This window comes from Coturnix japonica, chromosome 9 (assembly GCF_001577835.2).
Source record: "Coturnix japonica isolate 7356 chromosome 9, Coturnix japonica 2.1, whole genome shotgun sequence".
Lineage (NCBI taxonomy): Eukaryota > Metazoa > Chordata > Aves > Galliformes > Phasianidae > Coturnix > Coturnix japonica.
The window spans coordinates 727,041-748,995 of NC_029524.1; the positions used below are offsets into that span (position 1 = coordinate 727,041).

Sequence of the window (21,955 nt, forward strand, 5' to 3'; positions counted from 1 at the left end):
CTACTGTTAATAATTAGGAAGATGTGCATTTCCATAACATAATCTGTCACTGTCTGTGGTGAGAAATCTCATTTGGCTTCATCATGTTTAGATTTGGCTTCACTTGCACATTGTTTTTTGCTTTGTGTCCATGGGAGATTCCAGTCTGACACACCTGGACCTGCCAGGGGTGCAGAAGGAGCCTGAAGCTGGGCTGGATGTGGTCAGAAGGGCAGGCTGCAGTTCTGTGCCCCCAGAACACGCAGATAATTGCACTGGCTTTTCTCCTTAAGGCCTTCCCAAACTTCATGCCAAGAGTTTTTACATCCTGAGGAGGAAATCCATGTTACAAACCAGCAAAAATCCATCACAAGGAACACAAGGACCATGCTGATCATGGGGTCAGGGTTTCTAAGCTTTGAGCAGTCAAAAACCCAAAGCAAAATTCAGTCACAGCTCTGGAGCTTGACTGGCAGTGTGAGCTCATCAGTTAGGTATGTGTGCACAGAACTGGCTGAGATCGACAAGCCTTCATGAAAAATAAAAGTCAGCACTGCTTTACACTTCAATGAAACCTGAAACTGGACTTGTTTCCCTTGCTTTGGGAGTATGCTGTCACCATTTCACAGGGCTGCTTAACATATTCTCTGAATGGATCCGAGAACTGAAGTTTCGGTCCCACTGATGTCCTTCCCACCCATTACAGCATCAAGCACACACAGAGCGCCATATAATTCACTATAAATGGTAGTTTCCTACATTTCCCAGCCCTTCCTATGCACTACTGATCTCATTCATTTCAAGTGCTACTTTGGTGGACAAGTTTTTATCAAGCTGTGACACCAGATCCTGAACTACAGCACCGTTGCTTTGTTCTGGGGTGTGTTCATACCTTGGCACTCCAGATATCAGGGCTTGTCTGCAGCAGCAGATGGAGGGGACCAAGAAATACAAGATCCAAATATCACTGAAGGCAGTAGGCCTCTACTTCTTCTAGTGTGACCACAGTTTCTTTTGTCCTCTTGCAGAGATCAAAGGTGCAATTTACTTAGAAGGAAAATTATTTGTGCATAAATGGGCATTAACTAATAACACAGAGAAGATGCTCTTAAATTCCAATGGGCGGCATAGCAGGCAGCACAAGGCAAGTGACCTAAGCATCTCGTTACTTACATAAACTAATGCAGGAGGGAGTCTGATGCTGATGACAAAACCTCATTGTGAGTAACACTGGCAGGGCTTTTTTGAGAGAAATGCAGGACTAAGTTATAAGAAAATGGGACACTTCTTTTTCAAGAGGAACTAACTTTAATAATTAGAATTCTTTCCCTGTTTGCATACAACAGGGACTGGAAATAACAGCTGCTATTCAGTTTCAAAGGCTGAGTATTCTGAGAGTAAAAAGATGAAGCTCTTGCCTGTTCTCATAGAAAACCTGCAGCAGTGTAAGCTACTTGTTGAGGAAATAATGTCCTTCTTCCAGAGAGAAGGAAAAGACTACTGTGAATGGGGAAGGATGGCTATGGCACTCACCAGCCACCACAGCCCAGACCTACTGCATTTCTTTTGAGTCTTACCTGTCTCTCCATCCCTAGTCTCCAGTTCTTCCAGTTTCATTTGGCTGCATCTCATCTTGGGCTACAAGGTCTTAAAAGACAGTGTTAAGTGACGTCTCAGCTTGTTGTGCCTGCAGCTTTGGGAGTGGCCATAGTGCACCCCCAGACTGCAATTTGACTTCTTCAAGTAGAATAAGAACTTTATTTAAATAGTAGCCTCCTTCCACCACTCCCTCAAAAGCCTATGAGAAGGGGATCAAAGATTTCTCAAGTTTAACTGGCCCATCGACACGTGAGAGTTAACCATTCTGACCTCTATAGCCAACAGCACAGGGGAACAATAACATGATTAGGACAACAGCCAGACTTTGGCTACTACACCCATATAAACTTATTTACTCTTTGATCTGCTGGCACCTCTCTTCCGCACAAGGTGAAAGCCTGGTTTGGAGTTACTCAGCCTCAGCACAACGCGTGTCTACCCCATGGTACCCAAGAAAACAATAAATGGGGGCAGCTGTTATTGCAGAAACATCCCAGCAAAGCCAGCCTGAGAACAAAAGCCGGGAATATAACGAATGCAGTGCTAGCAGAGTAACCTTGCGATAAACTTGAGTTAGGAGGTACTTTTTACCTCCCATTGAGGCCAATGACCCAAATTTAAGGCTGATTTGATAACTCTGAACAACTGCACCTGCCCAGAAGTAGGGATGTTAGAAAGCTCAAGGAGTGGGTTTTGAAATGGAAGGTGGCACTGCTGCAGAAGAGGGATTGTGACTGATGATATGAAGATGTCAGCTTGCAGTTTGTAGAATAGCGGGTTCACAAATTCTGGGTGTATTTTCAAAAACAAAAATCAAGTTTCTCTATAGCTAAAATAAGGACACGCCATTTTAAGCTAGTGAACATTAGCCCAGTGTTCTGAAAACACAAGGAATTTCCCAGGATTGGGAAGATTATCTCAGGCCTCAGTGATCTGAGGCCTCTGGTGGTCATTTTAGCAGTATCACAGTTGTCAGCACCAGCCACTTGGTCCTGGGTCATAAATACCTGTAACTGTGCTGTTTAAGGGTGCTGTTCAGAAATATGCATGGAGTTTCCAGATCCCAGTGCAACGCCAGGTTGTCTCCATGTCTTCTTTCTCAGCCTGGAAAACCTCCTGCCCATCCTCATCTGGCCTCCTGCTTGAGGCAGCTGCACTCCCATTTGCCTTTCCTGGTTCCTCTCAGACTCATGAGGCTCATCAGGGCTCTGTTCAAATGGAAAAGAAGCAAAACAAGTAACAGGAACTGTCAGAGTCTGTTTCTCCATTTCTGCCTTTGTTTTAGAGGTGTCTCAGCTCTTGGTTCTTGATCCATTGTCAGGAGATGTCCTTGCTGTGACTTCTTCTGTCCCTCTTCTTAATCATGACCCCATGTCCATCCTTAATGAAATGCCTCTTCCCAGGGACTCCTTGTCTCTTTCACTTTCCAAGACAGGAACCAGGATCCTGGGCTAGTCTGGGCAGATATACGTAATCCAGCTGCACAGTACCCAAATGCCACAGGGATGAGATGCTGCTTTCAGGAACAGACAGCTGAACACAGGCTGGTGCTGGCCACAGGTCAACATTTAAGCAAGAAGAACGATCTATGGGCAACAGAGGATGCAAAGTTAAGAAGATCAAGGTGGGGTCCTAAGCAGCATCTACATGCTTCTGGCCAAACATATAGAACAGAGAGACATGCGTACCAGTGATCTGTGATAGCTCTGTAACCTTACTGTGTGAAATAAGTGGTGAATACACATTAACTAGCAGCAATGCCAACCCGTTACCTCAAGCTTGTACAGAAGCAGCACAGGTCAATCCAATATGTGGAAACTGAAGACAATAAACAAACACCTCAAGAACAGACAAGCCTTCAGCTCTCACCACATCATTAGTTCACTTAGCTAGCAAGTAATTATTTAATGAAAACAATAGCAATGCAGCCACAACACGTTTCTGAAGGCTGAAAGGAAGAATGTTGTTGGAAGCTGCTACCAAAAAGTGACAAACTGGATTTGCCCCAGAACTAAAGAACGTGTTGCTGCTGCAGTCTCAAGACAGGGCAGCTCAGCAAGCAACTCTCCCTTTACAAAAACAACATTCACCTCAGCGCTGCCCTGGTGTGTGTCCAAATAATGAAGCTACTACTAGATTAATCCCTGAGCAAGGGATTCTCTAAACACTGGGCAGCCCTACATAAGCAAAGAGAAAAAGACAGCACAAGAGGTGCTCAGCAGGAAAAAAAAATGTGGATTTTTAGGGTTAAAAATACATCACTTGATTGACAGCACAGAAGGAAACAGACTGCAGATAGTAATCAGTGCTAATACTAGCCAACACTTGCTTCAACCACCACAGTCCTTCCTAGCAAGCAGTTGCATGCTGACGTAGCCGCAGCTACCAGCCAACCTAGTTACTGCTGGGTTTCCACTCCCAGCACTCACAGACAACAGTCTTCAACTTCTGCAACTTTTAACTCTTTGCTTAAAGCTTCAGCAATGGGAGCTGAGTGATCACTGCTGAATCTCAGCTTTCACTTAAACAGATAAAGGAAATATGAAGCTTCACACCGCCAGAGAAAGGCCTGATAAGGTGAATTTCCTAAGGTCAAAAGTCATGATGATAAACAAAGAGAACCTGGCCTGAGACAGGATTAAAATATTGACATTTCCAAACCACACCTGATATTTTTCAGAGGTCTGATTGTACTCCTGGAGCAATATTTGGTGGAGGGGCTGGACTAGCTTAATATAGGTATTCATCACCAGAAGCCAGCACAAGGGGCAGCAGGAATGCATTGACATCAGTTGGGAAAGAAAAAAACCAAAGCTGTACACAGATTGCATAGAATGAAAAAAAAAAAAGAGCCCATTACAAGGAGGTAGGGGAAAGCAGGGGGCAGATTTCTCACTTTCCTTCCACTTGATCTTCTCCCATACAAAACCTGACTGACTGCAGCTCTCTCTGAAGGCTGCTTTCACCTCCCTTTTCTAAATCAGTCTTCCCCTAACCCTGTTAGTTCACCTCCTTGAACTGGGAGACAGAAAAGGAAACAAACACAACTAAAATCCGAGGACTCACCAAACCAGGATTCCTAGAAATAAGTGTCACAAAGGCAAGGTCTGTTGGTGCTCACACTGCCAGGAGCTTAGCCTTCTGGGGGACTCATTCTGTAACCTCAGCATGACAGCCTCCCAGACTTGCCAGGGCTTTTGCCCTGCTATTTCTGCAGGCTCCGTGCTGATTGTCTGCCAGCTCATGCTTACAGGCCGGCTTCTCTGCTAGGCAAAGCCCATGGAGACCCTGCTCAGCCTTCTGGAAAAGTCATGGCATTGCAGAACATCCTGAGATGGAAAGAAAAGTTGTTCCATGTTTGTCAGCTAGCATGTCATGATGAACAGAAGGCTACCTAGAAAGCTAATGAATGTATGTATTACTGAGATTATAATTGAAAAATAATACCAAAAAGTACCAGCACGGTGATTAATAATAATGTGCCTGGAAAAGAATGTTGAAAGAATGGCCTGTTCCCCTCGGCAGCCCGGTCAGTGTGCCGTGTGCCTATCGCTGCGGCCAGCAGGTCCGGATAACAGAGCAGGGCTGGCCAGGGGTGGGAAGCAGGCCTTCCCCCCTCTCTTGTAATCTTCTCACACAGAGGCATCTTAACTCCTTTCTAAACACGTTGATGCTGCCTGAAATTCACCAGGAAAAAAAAAAAGTTTTTTTTAAAAAAGTCTTTGTTTGTGTTAACAGGATGAGAAAGTGCAAGGCTTCCTGTTATGTGTGTGTGACAGCTACAGATAAGCGGAGAGGAGCTCTGGACAGGAAATCCGCCCAACTTCTGCAGTGTGACTCGTCTGAGGCTTAGGAACTCTCTTTTAGATCGAGGCACCAACAGAATGAGACGGTGCTGGCCAGAACATGGGGGACATGCTGGAGAAGAGCTCTGAGGACGCTGAGTTCTCCTTGGACAATGAGTGCTCAACAAAGATGGGGGAGCTGGTGGAGGTCTCCAGCGGTGAAAAGATCAAGTTTGATGATACGGGACTCTCTCTGGTGCTCCAGAATGGCCTGGAGAACCTCCGGCTTGAAAATTCCCTTACGGATGTCATCCTGTGCGTGGATAGCAGGGAATTCTCCTGTCATCGAGTGGTCCTCGCTGCAGCCAGCAATTATTTCAGGTAAGGCATGCTAAGAAACAAACCAAGGAACTCAATTATTTGCGTCTTAGTCTTGCGCCGTAGATCTCTAAGGAGAGTAAAGTGGGTGGTAAGCTCTGCAACTTTGCGGTGACTCCGTGACTCCTGATACTTTCAGCTCTTTTTCAAGTCAAAGAATTAAATAAGGCAGGTGCAAAGCCATGGATTCACCAGAGCGCTGTTAGCAGCACCCAGCAAACCTGCTTGGGCCATGCAGAGAGAAGGAGAATGGCTGGCCAGCAAGTGGGAGGTGAATTTTTAGCCAAGTATCCAGAGCTGTAGCCCCTTGTATTATTCCTTTGGGGTCCAAGCAAAGAGGAAGATTCATTTGGATCACAGGATATTTTTATTGTGGTTGGAGTGGATTTGCGCAATTTAATAATTTTTCTCACTACCATTCTGTGGTAAAATTATTTATTGCATCAAATCATCGAGGAATAAAGAGAAGAACATTTTCATTTTTCCTAGGGTTACTGAAAATCAACTGTAACAGGAATTACCAACTTGAAAGCAACTTACCATTTCACTCCCATGTGAACTTTGCGTTCTTTCAGTGATCATCTGAGTCTACAGGCCAGCAAGGACAAATTTTAGACACAGAGAGGAACTTGGTATTGGTTTTAACACAGATTTTCCACTATCGCTTAGACAATCACATTTGCATGGCTGGGATTTTTTTTCTTTCTTTTTTTACTGCTGAAGTGGTCAGATGACTGAACAGCTACAGAGGAAACATGAGAAATAAAGAAGAGCCTGTGACCACTTGTGACATAAGTAGAATGCTGATTTTAATGGGTTTTGTAAGGTTTGCTGGCAGCACCTGAACCACAGTTCTGGTTTTATCGTCTTATTAGAGATGTTAAATATAGATGGATGGGTATTACTCCTGCAGGTATACTACAGAGACAGTGTACATGAAAATACGTGGCTACAAGCAGAGGTGCCCAAACTCTTTTGGTTAGTTTCAATTAAGCTTGGCAGAGAGGCAAAAATCTCAGAACTGTGAAGAGCCCACAAGTCTGATGGAAATGAGCAGCTGGGAGGAGGAGAGGGGCTGGGAGTGGGTCCCCACCACCTCAGCTGCCCTGAAGGAGCCAAAGCATGCACTGCTGTGCTTGGCCAGACTTGGAGGCACATGGAGCTGTGTCTTAAGAGATACATGGGGAGTGTGTTAAATGAGCAATGAGACAGAGCAGAGGGTCTGGGAGAGAAAGTGGGGTTCCTGTGAGCAAGGAAAGGAAGATATAAGTCTGCAAGGATGTGAGCTTCACTAGTTCTGCTTATTTCATCTTGCCATCACTCACCGGGAGCTACAGTGGCTGGAAGAAATTTTTAAATGACGCTATTCCTGTCAGCACTTGCTGTGCCATGTGAGCAACCTGGGCTGCTGGGAGGTGTCCCTGCCTGTAGCAAGGGGGTGGAACTATGTGATCTTAAAGGTCCCTTCCAACACAGACCATTCCATCGTTCTATGATTCTTTGATTGCAGGCCCTCCAAGACCCTTCCTGACTACTGGAAGCACAACCAGTTCATGGCAGCTGCTGTATGTGCAGCTGAACAAAGCTCTTGGCTCCATGCCTTTCCTTTGGCATCTGCTTGAGAGTAGATAGCCTGGTGCTTCTGACGTGCCCTACACCTGTGGCCAAAGCAGAATTAATGTTCCCCTGTGAAGGTACCAGAGCAGAGGTCAAGGTGGAGCAGCAATTCCTCACTGCATTGCCTGAGGTGGTGGGAGAACAGGGAGAGAGGTGAACTGGTATTTTTCAGAGCATCCTCAAATTCCAGCATGGTTGTTTGAAGTCAGGTTCATAATCCTGAGCATGAGCACTCCAGAGTGGGTGGGTGCTTAAAAAGTGCTTCACAAACTGCATTTGTTTCATTGAGATTTCTCCCTGATTTTTGTTAACTCACCCACGGTTAGGCATCTGCATTTTGGGCTCAGCTCTCATGAGCTGAGTGAAAGGACAAGGAGAACTTTGGCTGAGCGTTGTTTCTTATGATTTCTCTGCACAATTTTCCTACTTAAAAGTTAAGTCTAAGTTAAGTCCTGAAATGCAGCCTTATCCACAAGGCAGCTAATATAAGTTCTCTGGCTATAAAACCTCTGCTGTGACAAGGAGCAGGCAGCAATTAGAGCAAGGAGCAGCTGATACCTTCTTTCCATTTGCCAATAACTCTGCCTATCTGCTTTTCAAGAAAACCTGTGAACATCTTTACTCCTGCATCAATCCTACAGCTTTCTTACTGTCTCTTCCAAGAAGCCTGACCAGTGCCAAAGCCCTGTGTGACTGCTCCTTTTCAAATGCGGTATCATCCATCAAACGGAGAGATGTACCAATACGCGTGAAAACACTGCATGTTTAGGTTAACACCAGCTCCAGTTCCTGGTTACCCAGACACTCCTCTGTCCCACAGGCACTAACTCTATAGTTCTACCAGGACCTAGCAGAGGAAAATGCATTCTCTCCTGGTCCATCCTTGGTACCAGTGGAATCAAAGCTGTGTTGGAGCCTCAGGGCTCAGTCTAAGTAGCTAAGAAGCACTGACTTCTCAGGGCTGCCTTTTGTTGCTATGGAGCTCCAGGTCTTCTGCAAGCCCAGCTCTGAGATATCATTTCTAAGTGTCTTCCTTATCAGTTGAGTAAAAAGGCACGAAAACAATAAAAGCATACTCCTTATTACTTTGCTACAGGGCTAATTGCATAAAATATGAGGCAATCCAAGTATTTTGTTTTGAAATATATATAACCAAATGTTTTCAGAATGTCTCATCCTGGCTGGGATGCAATAAAAGATAAACATCTTTCTTTTCAGGGCCATGTTCTGCAATGATCTAAGAGAGAAGTATGAAGAGAAGATTATACTTAAAGGAGTTGATGCAGAAACCATGAATATACTCTTGGACTATACCTACACCAGCAAGATGCTCATCACAAAGCAAAATGTGCAGAAAGTTTTGGAAGCCGCCAGCCTCTTTCAGGTACAGATAGCTCAAATGCGCAGATAGTCTTGTAGCTCTGGCTACAGTGTGCTCTATCCTGGTTATAGTACTGCATACTTCTTTGGTTCCATGGGTTCTGGGGGCACTTAGCTTTGTTTCTATTTACACTGTGGTAGAAACTGGCCATGGCAGCCATGGGCTGGAATGCTTCTGCACTGGGTGCTGTACTGGCAGGCAAACAGCAGGGCTCTGCCTCCCAGAGCTCTTGCCAGGCTGCGGGCCCTGGGCAGTGTGTGACAGATGCTCCCCTCCATCTCTGCCCTACCAGTGCCTGCCCAGCGGGACAGTAACTTCATCTCCACCTCCTCCTTGCCTGGAGATTGATGCTCACTGCACAGTCTGCACCTGCCTTTGCAGGTGTCCTGGTTTTAGTCACGACCAAGGCAGTCAGACTGAGCAGTGTTACTCAGCCTTTGGTCCATCAATTATAATTGATGTCCTGTAAATCACCTGTGAGGTCTAGCAAATTGCAGGTCCTGGTACCAGGCTGCAAATCCCTAACAAATTGCAACCAGCATAACCTGCCAAGTGCCGGTGTGTGTGTGTGTGTGTGTGTCCGGGTTAGCTAAAGGAGGTGAGGAGCACCTGACTCCCTAAGCACCACAGTTCATGATGAACTAAAGATTCCTGGATCTTACTGAACACATCATGTGTTGCTGTGACACCAGCCTGGTGCTTTGTGGTGAGGGCAGTGCTTGCTGTGGGGACAGCAGGGAAGTTACCCCTTACAATGGGGTAGCTCAGGGAAGGTGCTTGGGGCTGTATGCAGCTTGCTAATGTTTTCAGCAGACCAGTACTGCTATGGATAGCACTCAAAGGTTGCTCTGGGTTAATTTTTCAGGGCACGTTCCTGATATTTGAGTACTGATAAATTCAGGAGGGTGCTGTTAGCAAGAATAGTGAGCTGCAGAAACCTAGAAAACAAGGGATGTTCTCTGAGGAGCAGAGATCCCAGACCTTGCTGCAGCTGTCTTGGACGCCCTCAAGATTTATAAGGCCTGAAAGACTCCCATTATACACGGGTGAGGTTTTTGGCTGAAGATATGTTCTGTGTAAAAAAAGATTTAGTAACTATGAGCATTCTGCCAGGTTGCCTCTGCTACGCACACTGAGGAACCAACAGAAACATTTGGAAGAGACTAATGTTTCATATCAAAATATTTACAGCTAAAAAGATGAATGCTTCCATTTGTCGTAACGTTGTTCTTGGGGCGCTTCTTTCCTTCCCACTTCACCATGTGAGAAAACCAATTTCCAAGCAGTACTTTCCTTTTATTTTTTTCCTCCAACCAGCAACAGTTTTTGGCAGTGCCTCTCTTCAACCTCTCCAATTTGACTGAGGACCAGAAAATAAATCATTTGCAGAGCGTGGCCTGGGTCAAAGCTGGGACAAACAAGGACTCACACTGAGGGGAAAAGGCTTTATTATTCAGAGAGAGGGCTGAGTGGGGGCCAAGCAAGCATATGGGATGCCTCTAGCAAGTAAGAACATGGATTTGAAGGGGCATGAGAAGGACCCAGCCACTGGGGAAGATGTTCACAGAGAGCAGGGCTTTCAAAATGCCCAGGGCGGTGTGAGGGATCCTCACAAAAGGGACAGTGGGAGCAGGGGAAGCAGAGGCCTGTGGTGTCCTCCTCCTGCGTCACCTGCCCTTGTGGGGCTGACTGGGGCCTGACCAGCAAGGTCTGGGGAGTTTGAGGGAGTTTTGGCGGTAGGTGAAGGCAATGGTGGGAGCCACACAGCAGGCTGGGGAAGTCCTGGTGTGCTGCACTCTGGGCAGCCAGGCTCTGTCTCAGCAGCGCTGCTTCTCACACCCACATCTCACGGTTCTGCATTTGGCTGCACAGAGGCAGTGGTGTGGCCCTGCACCGTGCTGCTGGCAGACTGATGTCACAGGCAGCAGCATGTCCTGAGGCCACGTGTAGCCTGGTGCACCAGGCCTTGTGTTTCTCTAAACTCCTGATCACATCTAAATGTAAAACAGGAACCAGGTAGTCTGCACCCAACATCTGTGATCGGCCAGCTCTGCTATATGTTCTGAATGTGTCAACACAAAATCAAGGGGTCTAGAAGATTCTATCCTGATTAATGAGACAAATCTAAATACTGTGGTGTTTAAAAGTGTCTTTTATTTGTTTCACTTCCTCTTTGCCCCTAAATTACTGTTATGCAATTTTCCCCTGTGGGACAGAACAAGTTAAAATGATCTGCTTGCTGTGTCAGATGGAAAATGGACCCAAAAGGCATGGACAGAAATGCACAGTGTCTGTTCTAGCCCGTCTTTCTGTATGTCACTATTGCATCACTCAGTGACAACTGATACGAAGCACTGATGTCCTGCTACATCTGAAATCACAGAGGAGAAGGAAAGCCCAGCACAAAGCACTGTAACCTGTCATTTGAGTTCAAGAAATGGGGCATGGTCAAGTGGGGAAATATTAGTGATGGGCGGATGGCTGGACTGGGTGATCTCGGAGGTCTTTTCCAGCCTTGGTGGAATGGTTTCTGCTCTGAGTAATCACCAGCAACCCAGCTCACACTGTAGATATCTGTGGTCCAGGAACAGGTTGAGGGAGATTGACGGGGCTGTCGGGCAAAGGAGATTAATGGCAGTAGCTGTGATGCTGTATTAAACACAAACATAGGAAATGCTTTGATGAAGATTGTGTGCAAAAGGCACATTTATGTTTTATGAAGGAAAACAAAGGTTACTAAGATCTCTGAAGATCTCTAAAGCACACAGTAGCAAGACAGCCCTCACTGCTTAGCAGATCAAAATTATACAGGCTGTCCTCCTCTTCCTTCCACATCTCCAGAACAGGATGGCACACCTTTGCATGTGGGGCAGGGCAGCACTTTGGTCCTTGCCTTCCAGACTACAACATTCTGGGAGATACCTGTCCACCTGTCCTCGTATGATTGATTTCTTGTCTCTCCCAGCTCCTGTCTATTTTTTTCTGCCCACAGTTCTTGCGCATGGTAGATGCTTGTGCCAGTTTTCTCACAGAAGCCCTTCAGCCAGACAACTGCGTTGGCATCCTGAGACTGGCTGATGCCCACTCCCTGCACAGCCTGAAGCAGCAGGTGCAGAACTACATTATCCAGAACTTCACCCAGGTCCTGAGCTACGATGAGTTCCTGGAGCTCCCATCTGATGTTCTCTGCAGCACGCTGAAGAGCGATGATCTCTATGTCACAGAAGAAGCACAGGTGTTCGAAACCGTCATGAACTGGGTCCGTTACAAGGAGTCGGAAAGGCTTCCTTTCTTGCCAAGTGTGCTGGAGAACGTCCGTCTGCCCCTGTTGGACCCTTGGTATTTTGTAGAGACTGTTGAAGCTGATCAGCTCATCAGACAGTGTCCGGATGTCTTTCCTTTGCTCCAGGAAGCAAGAATGTACCATCTGTCTGGCAATGAGGTGAGTAAAAAATGGAAGGCTTTTGTTGCTCCTCCTTAATGCCTCCTGCTTCTGCTCAAAAATCCCATGGGAAGGAGCACTGCTATGAGGCGGAAAAAGAGGTATTCACACCAAAGTGAATAGTGCTACTGAAAAGTCAAGGTTGGCTTCACCAGTTATCCTGCTGATTTAGAAAGCACGGAAGCTTTTAGTAGTGTGCTTTAAAATCAAAGCTTCCAGCTTCCTGTTTATGAACACGTGGGCTCAAACCCTCATACACAGACCCGAGCAGCTAAACAAAGACCTTGGATGACTTCCCTAGTAAAAAGGCAAAGCAAATTGCTTTAGTCCTCACACCTCATGATCTTAGGTAGTATTTTAAGCCCAAGAAGGGAAGAATAATTTCTATGCTAAACTCTATCACAGTCTGTGGGGAGATATCTTTCAGAAAGACCTTCCAGGGAAGAAGATGACCTCTCCCCAGAGGAGTGATATCCTCTGCATCTTCTGGGTCCCTGTACCCAAAAAGACAGATTCATCTGGGCACCCGGTCACAGCCTATCCTGCCTGCTTGAGTCAGGCTGAGGTGGATCTCCAGTTCCTCACCTGGAAAATTAGCTATCAGTCACATCTCCTGGCCCTAAGTGTGGGTGAGAGGGAAGAGCAGCTGGAGGTCAGATTTCCTAACAGGAGCAAAGGTACAGGAGTGTGTGAGGACAGGTAGGTTTCTCCAGGGTCAGGGAGGCAGGAGGCCTCAGGAGCATGCTGTGGATCCATAGCTGACCGTGGATGTGAGTCACTGGAGGGGAGGATGAGCAAGTTCTTTGTGCTGGTGGCTGGGTGGGTCAGGTCCCAGCCACCTGGGGCAATGGCAGCGGCTCTGTCAGAACTCCTCAAGGAAGGCTTGCCCCACAGCATGCAGGCTGGGGCTGTTCCCCAGGTTGGTGTGGGACATATAAAGGGGGTGTTGCTCAGGGCTGTACACTCATTGCACTCATCTTCAAAGGGCAGCCGTCAGAGGCATCCCTGCCAGAGGTGACAGACAAAAACAGAAGTCTGAAAGCCAGCAAGTTCTGCGACAGATGACGAAAAAACCTTGCCTAATGATTTGCTAAACATAGGGAAGATTAAAACACGTCATGTGTGTAAATGATCTTTTGAAATAGAAATAAATTACATCAGTATATAGAAGCACATTAAAAATAGTTTAAATCTGTAAGCAGACTGCCTGTTGCCATAGCATTTAACCTGGAGACAACCAGTCTGCTTCTTTGGACATGCAGGGTTACTGCAGGGGGTGCAGAGCTCTCCCAGCACACTTCAGTAGTCCACAAATTGGCAAATGTCATGGGACAAAGCAGAAGCAGAGGAACAACTTTATGTGTTCCCGTTACCATCTAGACCACATTTCTTATATGATGAATAATTGAAGGAGATAAAGAAGGTTGTTCCTTCTGTTCTTCAGCAAAGAGCTGGCATGCCTTGGGTCACAGTAATTTACTCATTTTCACTTGTGTGCAAGTATTCCCTTCAAGCAGAACAAAATCTTCCAAGCACCCCCTGCATTCTTTGCTTCTGGTGAACCTTTACCTAGGAAGTAACGTTTTACAGTGTCCCTGGTCGATGCAGTGAGCCAACAGGCAGTAAATCAGATCTAACCACGTTTCAGAGTCTCATACTGGTTTTAAGTATTCTAGCTTTGGCTTACAATTAAAGTTTACAAAGAAATAAATAAAAGGAAAACACAATAAAGGATTGCTATTGTTTTGACACTTCAACGTATGTCTTCAGGACAAATAATATCTGCTAGCAGTCTTGCTCTCTCCAGGCTCCCCAAGGCAGGCACAAACCCTGTGGCCCTTCCACCTCGCCCTCACTCTGCTAACCCCAATGAAACCTGTGCTTTTCAGCTGCCCACATGCACCCAGCCTTGTCACTAAGTGCCCTCCTTGTGATGGCTCTTGGAACCAGCCTGGGAGCTCCTAAGGAGGCTGGGATCCAAAAGGATCCATGCAGTCTCTACTGCAATGCTTCCAGGATGCTTTCTAGGCTTTCAGCTTACAGAGCATGTGATAATTGTTTCAGCTGATCATAAGCCAGCCGTGATTTGCAAGATAGGTAATAAAAAAATAGGTCACCAGATCTTTCTGTAATGGTAGGTGTAAGTGCCCTGCATACTCATTCTGTCTTGCTTGCATTTAGATTATTACAGAGAGAACCAAGCCCAGGATGCACGAGTTCCAGTCTGAGGTGTTTATGATCATAGGGGGCTGTACTAAAGATGAGAAATTTGTAGCAGAAGTGACTTGCCTGGATCCGCTGAGGCGAAGCCGCCTGGAAGTAGCAAAATTACCAATCACAGAGCAGGAGACGGAGAATGAGAATAAAAAATGGGTGGAGTTCGCATGCATTACGCTAAAAAATGAAGTCTACGTATCGGGTAAGGAACAAGATATGGGGAGTGGTTGAGGGGCGCATACGGTTCTCGTAAGTTTCAGCTTTTATTGAGAGCATGCTCATGGCTGACCACTGCAGGCATTCCCAATGCTTTGGCTTTCAGCAGGCTCCAAAGAAGTGCTGGACATGTGAGGACACTGCCTGGCCCTTGCAGGAATTTAGGCACAACATTTCTCTTCAGACAATATTCATATATAGGCATGCTTCTTGTATGCAGCACCATAATCACAGAAAGGCCTATGAAATCTGATTAGGAAACATAAGATGAAGAATACTTCCTCCAGCATCCTCTTCATAGAATCATAGAATCACAGGATCCTTAGAGTTGGAAGGGACCTTTAAAGGCCATGTAGTCCAACTCTCCTGCAATGCACAGGGACACCACAGCTGGATCAGGTTGCCCAGGGCCTGATCAGCCTGGCCTTGAAAGTCTCCAGGGATGGAGCATTAACCACATCACTGGGCAACCTGTGTCAGTGCCTCACCACCCTCACTGTAAAATATTTCTTCCTTGCATCTAACCTGAATTTCCCTTCTTTGAGCTTGAATTAATTTCCTCTTGTTTTATCATCACCGACCCTGCTAAAGAGTCTGTCTCCTTCCTTCCCCCACCTCTCCTGTCAGGCCATTCTCGGGTCCCCCCACATCCTTCCCTTCTCCATGCTGCACAGCCCCAGCTCTCTCAGCCTGTCCTGTAGGAGAGGAGTTCCATCCCTGGGATCATTTTTGTGGTCCTCCTCTGGATGTGCTCCAACAGCTCCATGTCTCTCCTGTACTGAGGTCTCCACATCTGGACACATTGCTCCAGGTGAGGCCTCACAGTGCAGAGCAGAGGGGCAGGATCACCTCCCTGACCTGCTGGTTATTCTTCTTTTAGTGCAGCTTAGGATACAGTTTGCTTTCTGGGCTGTCAGAGCATATATATGGACTTACAATACATCTACTTGCAGCTCTGCCTGCATAAGCAATAACCTGCCAGAATCTGACTAATTCAGCAAGAATCACTCAACAACCTGAAGGGAACTGTCACCACTGTTTGGCTTCTACCTGAAATCTGCACTTCCAGGAGCCCTGCAACAGCACCTCACACAGGACTCTGCAAGTACCCGTCTGTCAAAGGCACTGTAACTATCAGAGCCAGAGGAAAGCTAGTGGTTCAGACACACAGCATATATCAGGACATACTTGTTTCCTGAGAGTTTAAGGAGGTATATTTACCTGCCCACACAAATACAGTTGAGCTCCATGTAGGAGGTGGATGTTGGACCTGCAGAGATTTCACCTTAACAATCAGGAGCTTTAAATTCAAGTTTGCTAATATTGCAGTCCATCAGCTGGTTTTGCTGTTTTGTCTAAAACAAATCTCATGGCCTCATCCCATTCCCTCTGGACTTCTCTCTGCTTTTCACTCTTTCCATCCCAATAAAGGGCTGAATGGTCCACAGACACTAGTAGTTTACTTCCAGCTAGACCAAATGTTTCATGGTCCATTCCCTATTAAACATCTGGTTCCTCCTGGGTGTCCTTCAACTCTATTTTCTTACTTGTAGCTCCTGTGACTTTCTAGTTCTTTTCAACATTAGCCTGCATCTTTCCTGACTTGTCTCCCATGCCACACACCCATTTCTCTCAGCATCTTACTATAGTTTGGAGTCTTTCTGCTCTTTTAGTTTCTGAACAATAGGACAGGCATCTGCACCACATTGATTCTAGACCTGTTTCCCCAGACAGCAGAATTGCTTCGACTGGATAGATAGAAACACTTCAAGTGCAACTAAAAATGCCACCAATTATGGCTCACCATTCTGCTGTTTTTACTAATGCAGTTCTTATTTTTCCTGAAATTAGAAAGCACTGTGGTCTAGAGAAAGGACAGAAATGAAACAACCCTCCTGTTCTCCCTGCCCTGTGATGTGCAGGCCCAGCTCCTAGCTGAACTCTCAGCCTGCTGGCCTGGGCATGGGGACTGTGAGAGCGAGGGGAACACCTGCAGCCTCTCAGCCCCAATGTAGCCCTGAAGGCTGCATTCAGGTCCTTCTGTCACTTCAGCCATTTTGGTGTAAAAATTCAACACACATATATGAGAAGCACTTAGACAAAAGCATTACAAACAGCTCTTTCTAGCATGCTAATTGGCCCAGCGATGAGCTCCATCAGTTTGCAGTGATCTGGCTGCAGTACAGAATACCAACAAATGCAGACACTCTCTCAATGGAATATGAATTCCCTTTTCAGTATATCCACCAACGAAGCCAATGTTTAATCAGGTTGCAGATGACAAGCAGTCAGCCACTCTGTCTGTGCAGAGGGTTTCAGGCTTAGCTATGTCCATTAGTATTCCAGCTCCACCATGAATGACATGCAAACAAAAGTACTGGCTAAAACATTACCCTTTGCTTTAGAACAAGGAAGGATTTACTTGCAAGTTGACTCTGGAATGAGTTTACAGGGACCAGATCTGACCTTCAGTGTCTAATTATGAAACAGACTCTGGTCAGCAGAGAAAGAGACCAGAAAGAGATATATAAAAATAAGCTGCTGGACAGGCAGCTCCTGTGCTGAATAGCAGTACTTGCAACATGTCACGCAGTACTGCCGTCAGCTTGGAGCTCCTGGTCAGCTCTTTTTATACCTCATGCAGCACCAGCCTGGATGGCTCCATCTGCACTGTGCCATGGCAGCTCCCATTGCAGACCTGCCTTCCAGGCACTGGTCCCACTGGCTGCTCACCCTCCCATCTTACTTAGCATGTCTATCTGCTGGCTGCCAGCATTCTGCAAAGCCTGCGGAGCACAGAGGTCTCCCACATAATGCTTTGCTCTGTGTGCACACTCACTCAGTGAATGTGCTGAAGTGGCAAAAAAAGGCTGTGGCTTGATGTGAGGAACAGTGATCTACATTTACTGAATGTGTGCTGCAGAAATTGTTCAGTGTTTCCTTCACTAGCAAGTAAACTAAATGCTGAAATATTCTTCTTGTTTAATGGGGCCAGGCCACTATTACAGGTATCTGAAGGAGCTAACAATGAGCACCAGTGACTTCTGTATTGTGTGCAAGTCTGATTACTATTTAGATATATTGGGAATATATCTAAATATATTCTTAATATATTCTTAAATATATTCTTGTGGAACTAGAGGTGATGGTGTCATATTTACTCGTGTCACGTATACTGCAGGTGGCAAAGAAACACAGCATGATGTCTGGAAATACAACGCCTCCATCAACAAGTGGATACAAATTGAGTACCTGAACATTGGGCGATGGAGGCACAAAATGGCTGTGCTGGGCGGCAAAGTGTACGTCATTGGGGGGTTTGATGGTGTGCAGAGAATCAGCAGCATGGAGGCATACGACCCCTTTCATAACTGCTGGTCAGAGGTGAGACACTGCATCATTGTACTTGGGACATTTGAATCAGAAAATATTATGGCATTACATCATAAAAATGGAGAAGACAGGATCTCATACAGTTCTAAGTATTTCTGGTTGGTGAACAGCCCAGGTATTTTCTCTCTCTAAATGCATGTCCTGCAGAAACTAGAAGACATGGGATTGCCAGCCAAATTATGCAAGACACCTGACTCCTGACCTTCCTTTCCTTCGTTGGCTTTTAGAGCTAGTAGCCCATGAGGCACCCAGTAAGAGTATATGTGAACCAGAACATGGGTTGCACATTTAGGGCAGAAGCACAGATTTCAAGGTAAACAGGATGGAAAAAAACAGTTCTGCTAACTGCTTCAAATGCTGAGAGTACTAGACAGTATTAATCAATGAAATTAATGAGACTAGGCACCACAATGGCAAATAGAAACCCCAGTTTTCAGATGACACAAAACAGCGCAGAAGAATCTAACATTTATGGCTATGAGCAGGAGGATCAATATGAACAAGTTTCCTGGGCTTTATTTTTCAATATACATAAATACTCAAAAGAGATCAGAGGCATGTTTGACATTTCCTGGCTTTTGAATTGCCAGCAATGTAATTTTAATACCAGCTTTTGAACACAGCAGCTTTTTATTAAAGGGTTTACAGTCTTCACTTTTCTCTTGTCCCTAGACACGTACCATGATCTGTACCCCACTGATCACCTTAAAGCAATGTCTGACATACAATAGAGCAGGCTCCCACCCTGAAGGCATCAGACTGACCACCTGAAATCAGAACGGTTACTGATGATGTTTTACAGGCTGCTCCCCTGATGGTCAATGTCAGCTCCTTTGCAGCAGCAAGCTACAAGAAGAAGCTCTACGTGATTGGAGGAGGGCCCAACGGAAAGCTGGCAACAGACAAGACACAGTGCTATGACCCTGCAGCCAACACGTGGAGCCTGAGAGCTCCCATGCCGGTCGAAGCCAAATGCATCAATGCTGCAAGTTTCCGTGATCACATTTATGTTGTGGGTAGGTGCAGCACTAATGTTCCTTCTTGTCCAGGCAAACCAGGGCTTGTTTCTGCCTGTTAGCTTTACCACAAACTCTGTGGAGTATAATTAAACACTCAGATAACTATTTCCACTGAGCATACAAGGATGGGAATCCATACATTTACCAAGAGTGGTGATGAGTCACCAAGTCAGCCTCCTGTTAACATGATAGGTATCTTGGGAGGCTGCAGAACATAAAGCTACCCAAAAGTGGGTGCACAGTGGCAAGGGCATGAACTTGTGGGCTACCTCACATTCCCCTCTGCTCCCTAGCGTCATGCAGTCACTGCATGCAGGATTTGTATAGGGAAATGTACACTATGGCAGAGCCATTGGTACCCAAAGACATCATGCCTAGGGCTAATTCTGTCAGCTAACAGAACAGAAGGCAAAGAGAGAAGAACAGGAGTTTAGTGCTGATGAGCTGAACTGCAGGGGGGGGAGCCTGCATACATCTCCAGCTGGTGCTGTCTGACTTGGGGGATGTTACAATTCTTCATCCAGTTTGTCATGATGCTCCAGGTAAAGTCATGCAGACTTTCAGACAGGAGCATCCACCAGTAAGACTATCCTGTTCTTATGTGAGAAACAGATGTAGTTCTATATGGATTGAACCTAAGCTCTAAAAGATAAAAAAAGAAAAAAGCCTCTGGTTACGGCATTCAAACAAATGAACTTACACAGGTTGATGAATTATGCACGGCCAAATGAGTCACTGTCACTGACAATGTATGATTTAGGCTGCTATGATTATCTACGTCACCTTACAGTGGTTTGACTGTCCCTCAGGCACTGGACAAGCATTGTCATAAGCTACTTTTAGTACAACTACCATAGATAAGTGCTCACTTTGGCCACAGGTAGAATCCCAGGTTATGTAGCAACTCATCAAGAAGATCATCGCTTCAGGATATCCTGAATTGATATAGATGCTGTAGAAAACACACATGGTCCCTGCAAATCTCAGACCAGAATCAGAATCATAGAATCATAGAATTGCAGAATCACGGAATCACAGAATCAAAGAATGGCTTGGGTTGGAAGGGCCCTCGAGGATCATGAAGCTCCAACCGCCCACCACAGGCAGGGCCACCAACCTCCATGTTTAGTTCTAGACTAGATTGTCCAGGGGCCCATCCAACCGGGCCTTGAACACCTACAGGGATGGGGCATCCACAGCCTCTCTGGGCAGCTGTTCCAGCACCTCACCACCCTCATAGTTAAGAACCACATAGGTGTTAGTACTCTCAGGAGGAAATGTATTTCCAGAGCCTTTCTTGGATACTGAAGCATTGACCATTGTTCTGATGGGAAGGACCTTGCAAAACTAGACAAGGCGCAGTTTCAAAAATAACTGCAGATTTGGGAAACATGGAAAAAATGGAGGTTGTTCTGTTTAGCTTACCTATAGAAGATTAAAATTTCAGTTTACAAACCCTTGCAGAAGAACAGGGCTCTTAAAAACAGCTACCTTCAGGCAGAAGTTGCTTTAATGGGAAGCGGGCAGTGAAGCTAGAGGAGGTACTGCAGAACTCGTGTGCCCATTTTTAATTGTGACAGCTTACCAGATTTAGATTGGCCTTTGTGGGCTGAGCTTTTAAACAAATGGGTATTTTCCTAAAGCTGTGTCTTTTGCTGAAGCAGCAGATGTGAGCAAGGTCCATCCCTGGGTGTGCTGCGCTCATGCTGCATGACCACAGCGGTCTGTTCTGGCCTTAAATTTCTCAGTCTTGTGAACAGTAAGTGACTTTCTGTGGTTCTGGCTTCCAAAACAATAAAGCATCCCGTGACGTTGTTTTTTTCTTGTCTTTGGGTCACAAATCATTCTTACGAAAGTTATTAAGGAGCCTTCCTGAAGCGGGTTGTTTTGTTAGAAGCTTTGAAAGGAATGGCTGCTGAAGGCTGATCTCTACTTCCTCTGCAGGTGGGGCGATGAAAGCTCTCTACTCGTACAGCCCCCAGGAAGATACATGGTGCCTCGTGACTCAGTTCACCCACGAGAGGGCCAGCTGTGGGATCTCTCCTTGCAACAACAAGCTGTTCATCACTGGCGGCCGAGATGAAAAGAACGAAGTGATTGCGACAGTGCTGTGCTGGGACCCTGAGACCCAGAAACTGACAGAAGAGTGTGTCCTGCCACGGGGAGTGTCTCACCATGGGAGCGTTACCCTCAGGAAGTCCTACACACACATCCGCAGGATCATGCCCGGGGCAGTTTCTGTCTGACTGGAGGAAACTGCACAGAAACTCAATACCTCAGTGCCCCGCTGGCACAGTCTGCAGGGATGGTGCACAGGTAACAATGTGTTGCAGCACTGCCACCAGGGTCACCTGTGGAGTATCTGTATATCTGCTCAGCCTTTGTGTTCCCTCTGTACAGTACGTCCTTAAATTAACTTCATTCCTTCCCTCCAGTCAAAAGAGGCACCAGCTGTAGTTTTCTCCTGCCAAAACTGTAGCTCAGTCAGACAAAGACATGTGATAGGTAGGTGGGAAGCTCAGCTCCCTGCTGTACCTGCCCGTAATGGCTCAGCCTGTCCTGAAGTGTGTTCAGCTATTTATTGTGATCAGTTGGACTTGCAGCACCTACTAGTGAAAAAGAGAAGATGCTTTTGGAATTAAAGCTTTATAACCTTGGTGAAATATAATGTTTCCTCCAAAGCTGTGCTTTTTCTCTGTGATTGGCACATTAGCTTAAGTTAAAACTGGTTTGTTTGTTTGCTTGCTGTGTTACATTTTCAGCTCTGTGTGACGAAAAAAGTCCATCTCAATTTGCAAGCTTTGCTGTCAGTCCCAAGGAAGAGAGTGCATGAGCTGCAAATATAAATGAACTCTAATCTTGTTCCACTGAACGTTCGTTGTGGTTGTTTTCTAATAAAGCAGACCAAAAGTTGGCTTCCCTTCTGTTC

The 21,955-nt window shown here is 46.0% G+C and overlaps 1 protein-coding gene across 1 annotated transcript; it reads left to right on the forward strand.

Annotated features, from left to right (window-relative positions):
• Positions 1 to 5,250: 5,250 nt before the first annotated feature.
• Positions 5,251 to 21,955, forward strand: KLHL6 (kelch like family member 6). The gene is made up of 7 exons (XM_015870951.2): positions 5,251 to 5,744; positions 8,577 to 8,742; positions 11,732 to 12,181; positions 14,363 to 14,600; positions 17,796 to 17,998; positions 18,810 to 19,023; positions 20,971 to 21,955. Exons 1-7 carry the CDS (start codon positions 5,485 to 5,487, stop codon positions 21,270 to 21,272), a joined length of 1,833 nt encoding a protein of 610 aa, XP_015726437.1. The 5' UTR covers positions 5,251 to 5,484; the 3' UTR covers positions 21,273 to 21,955.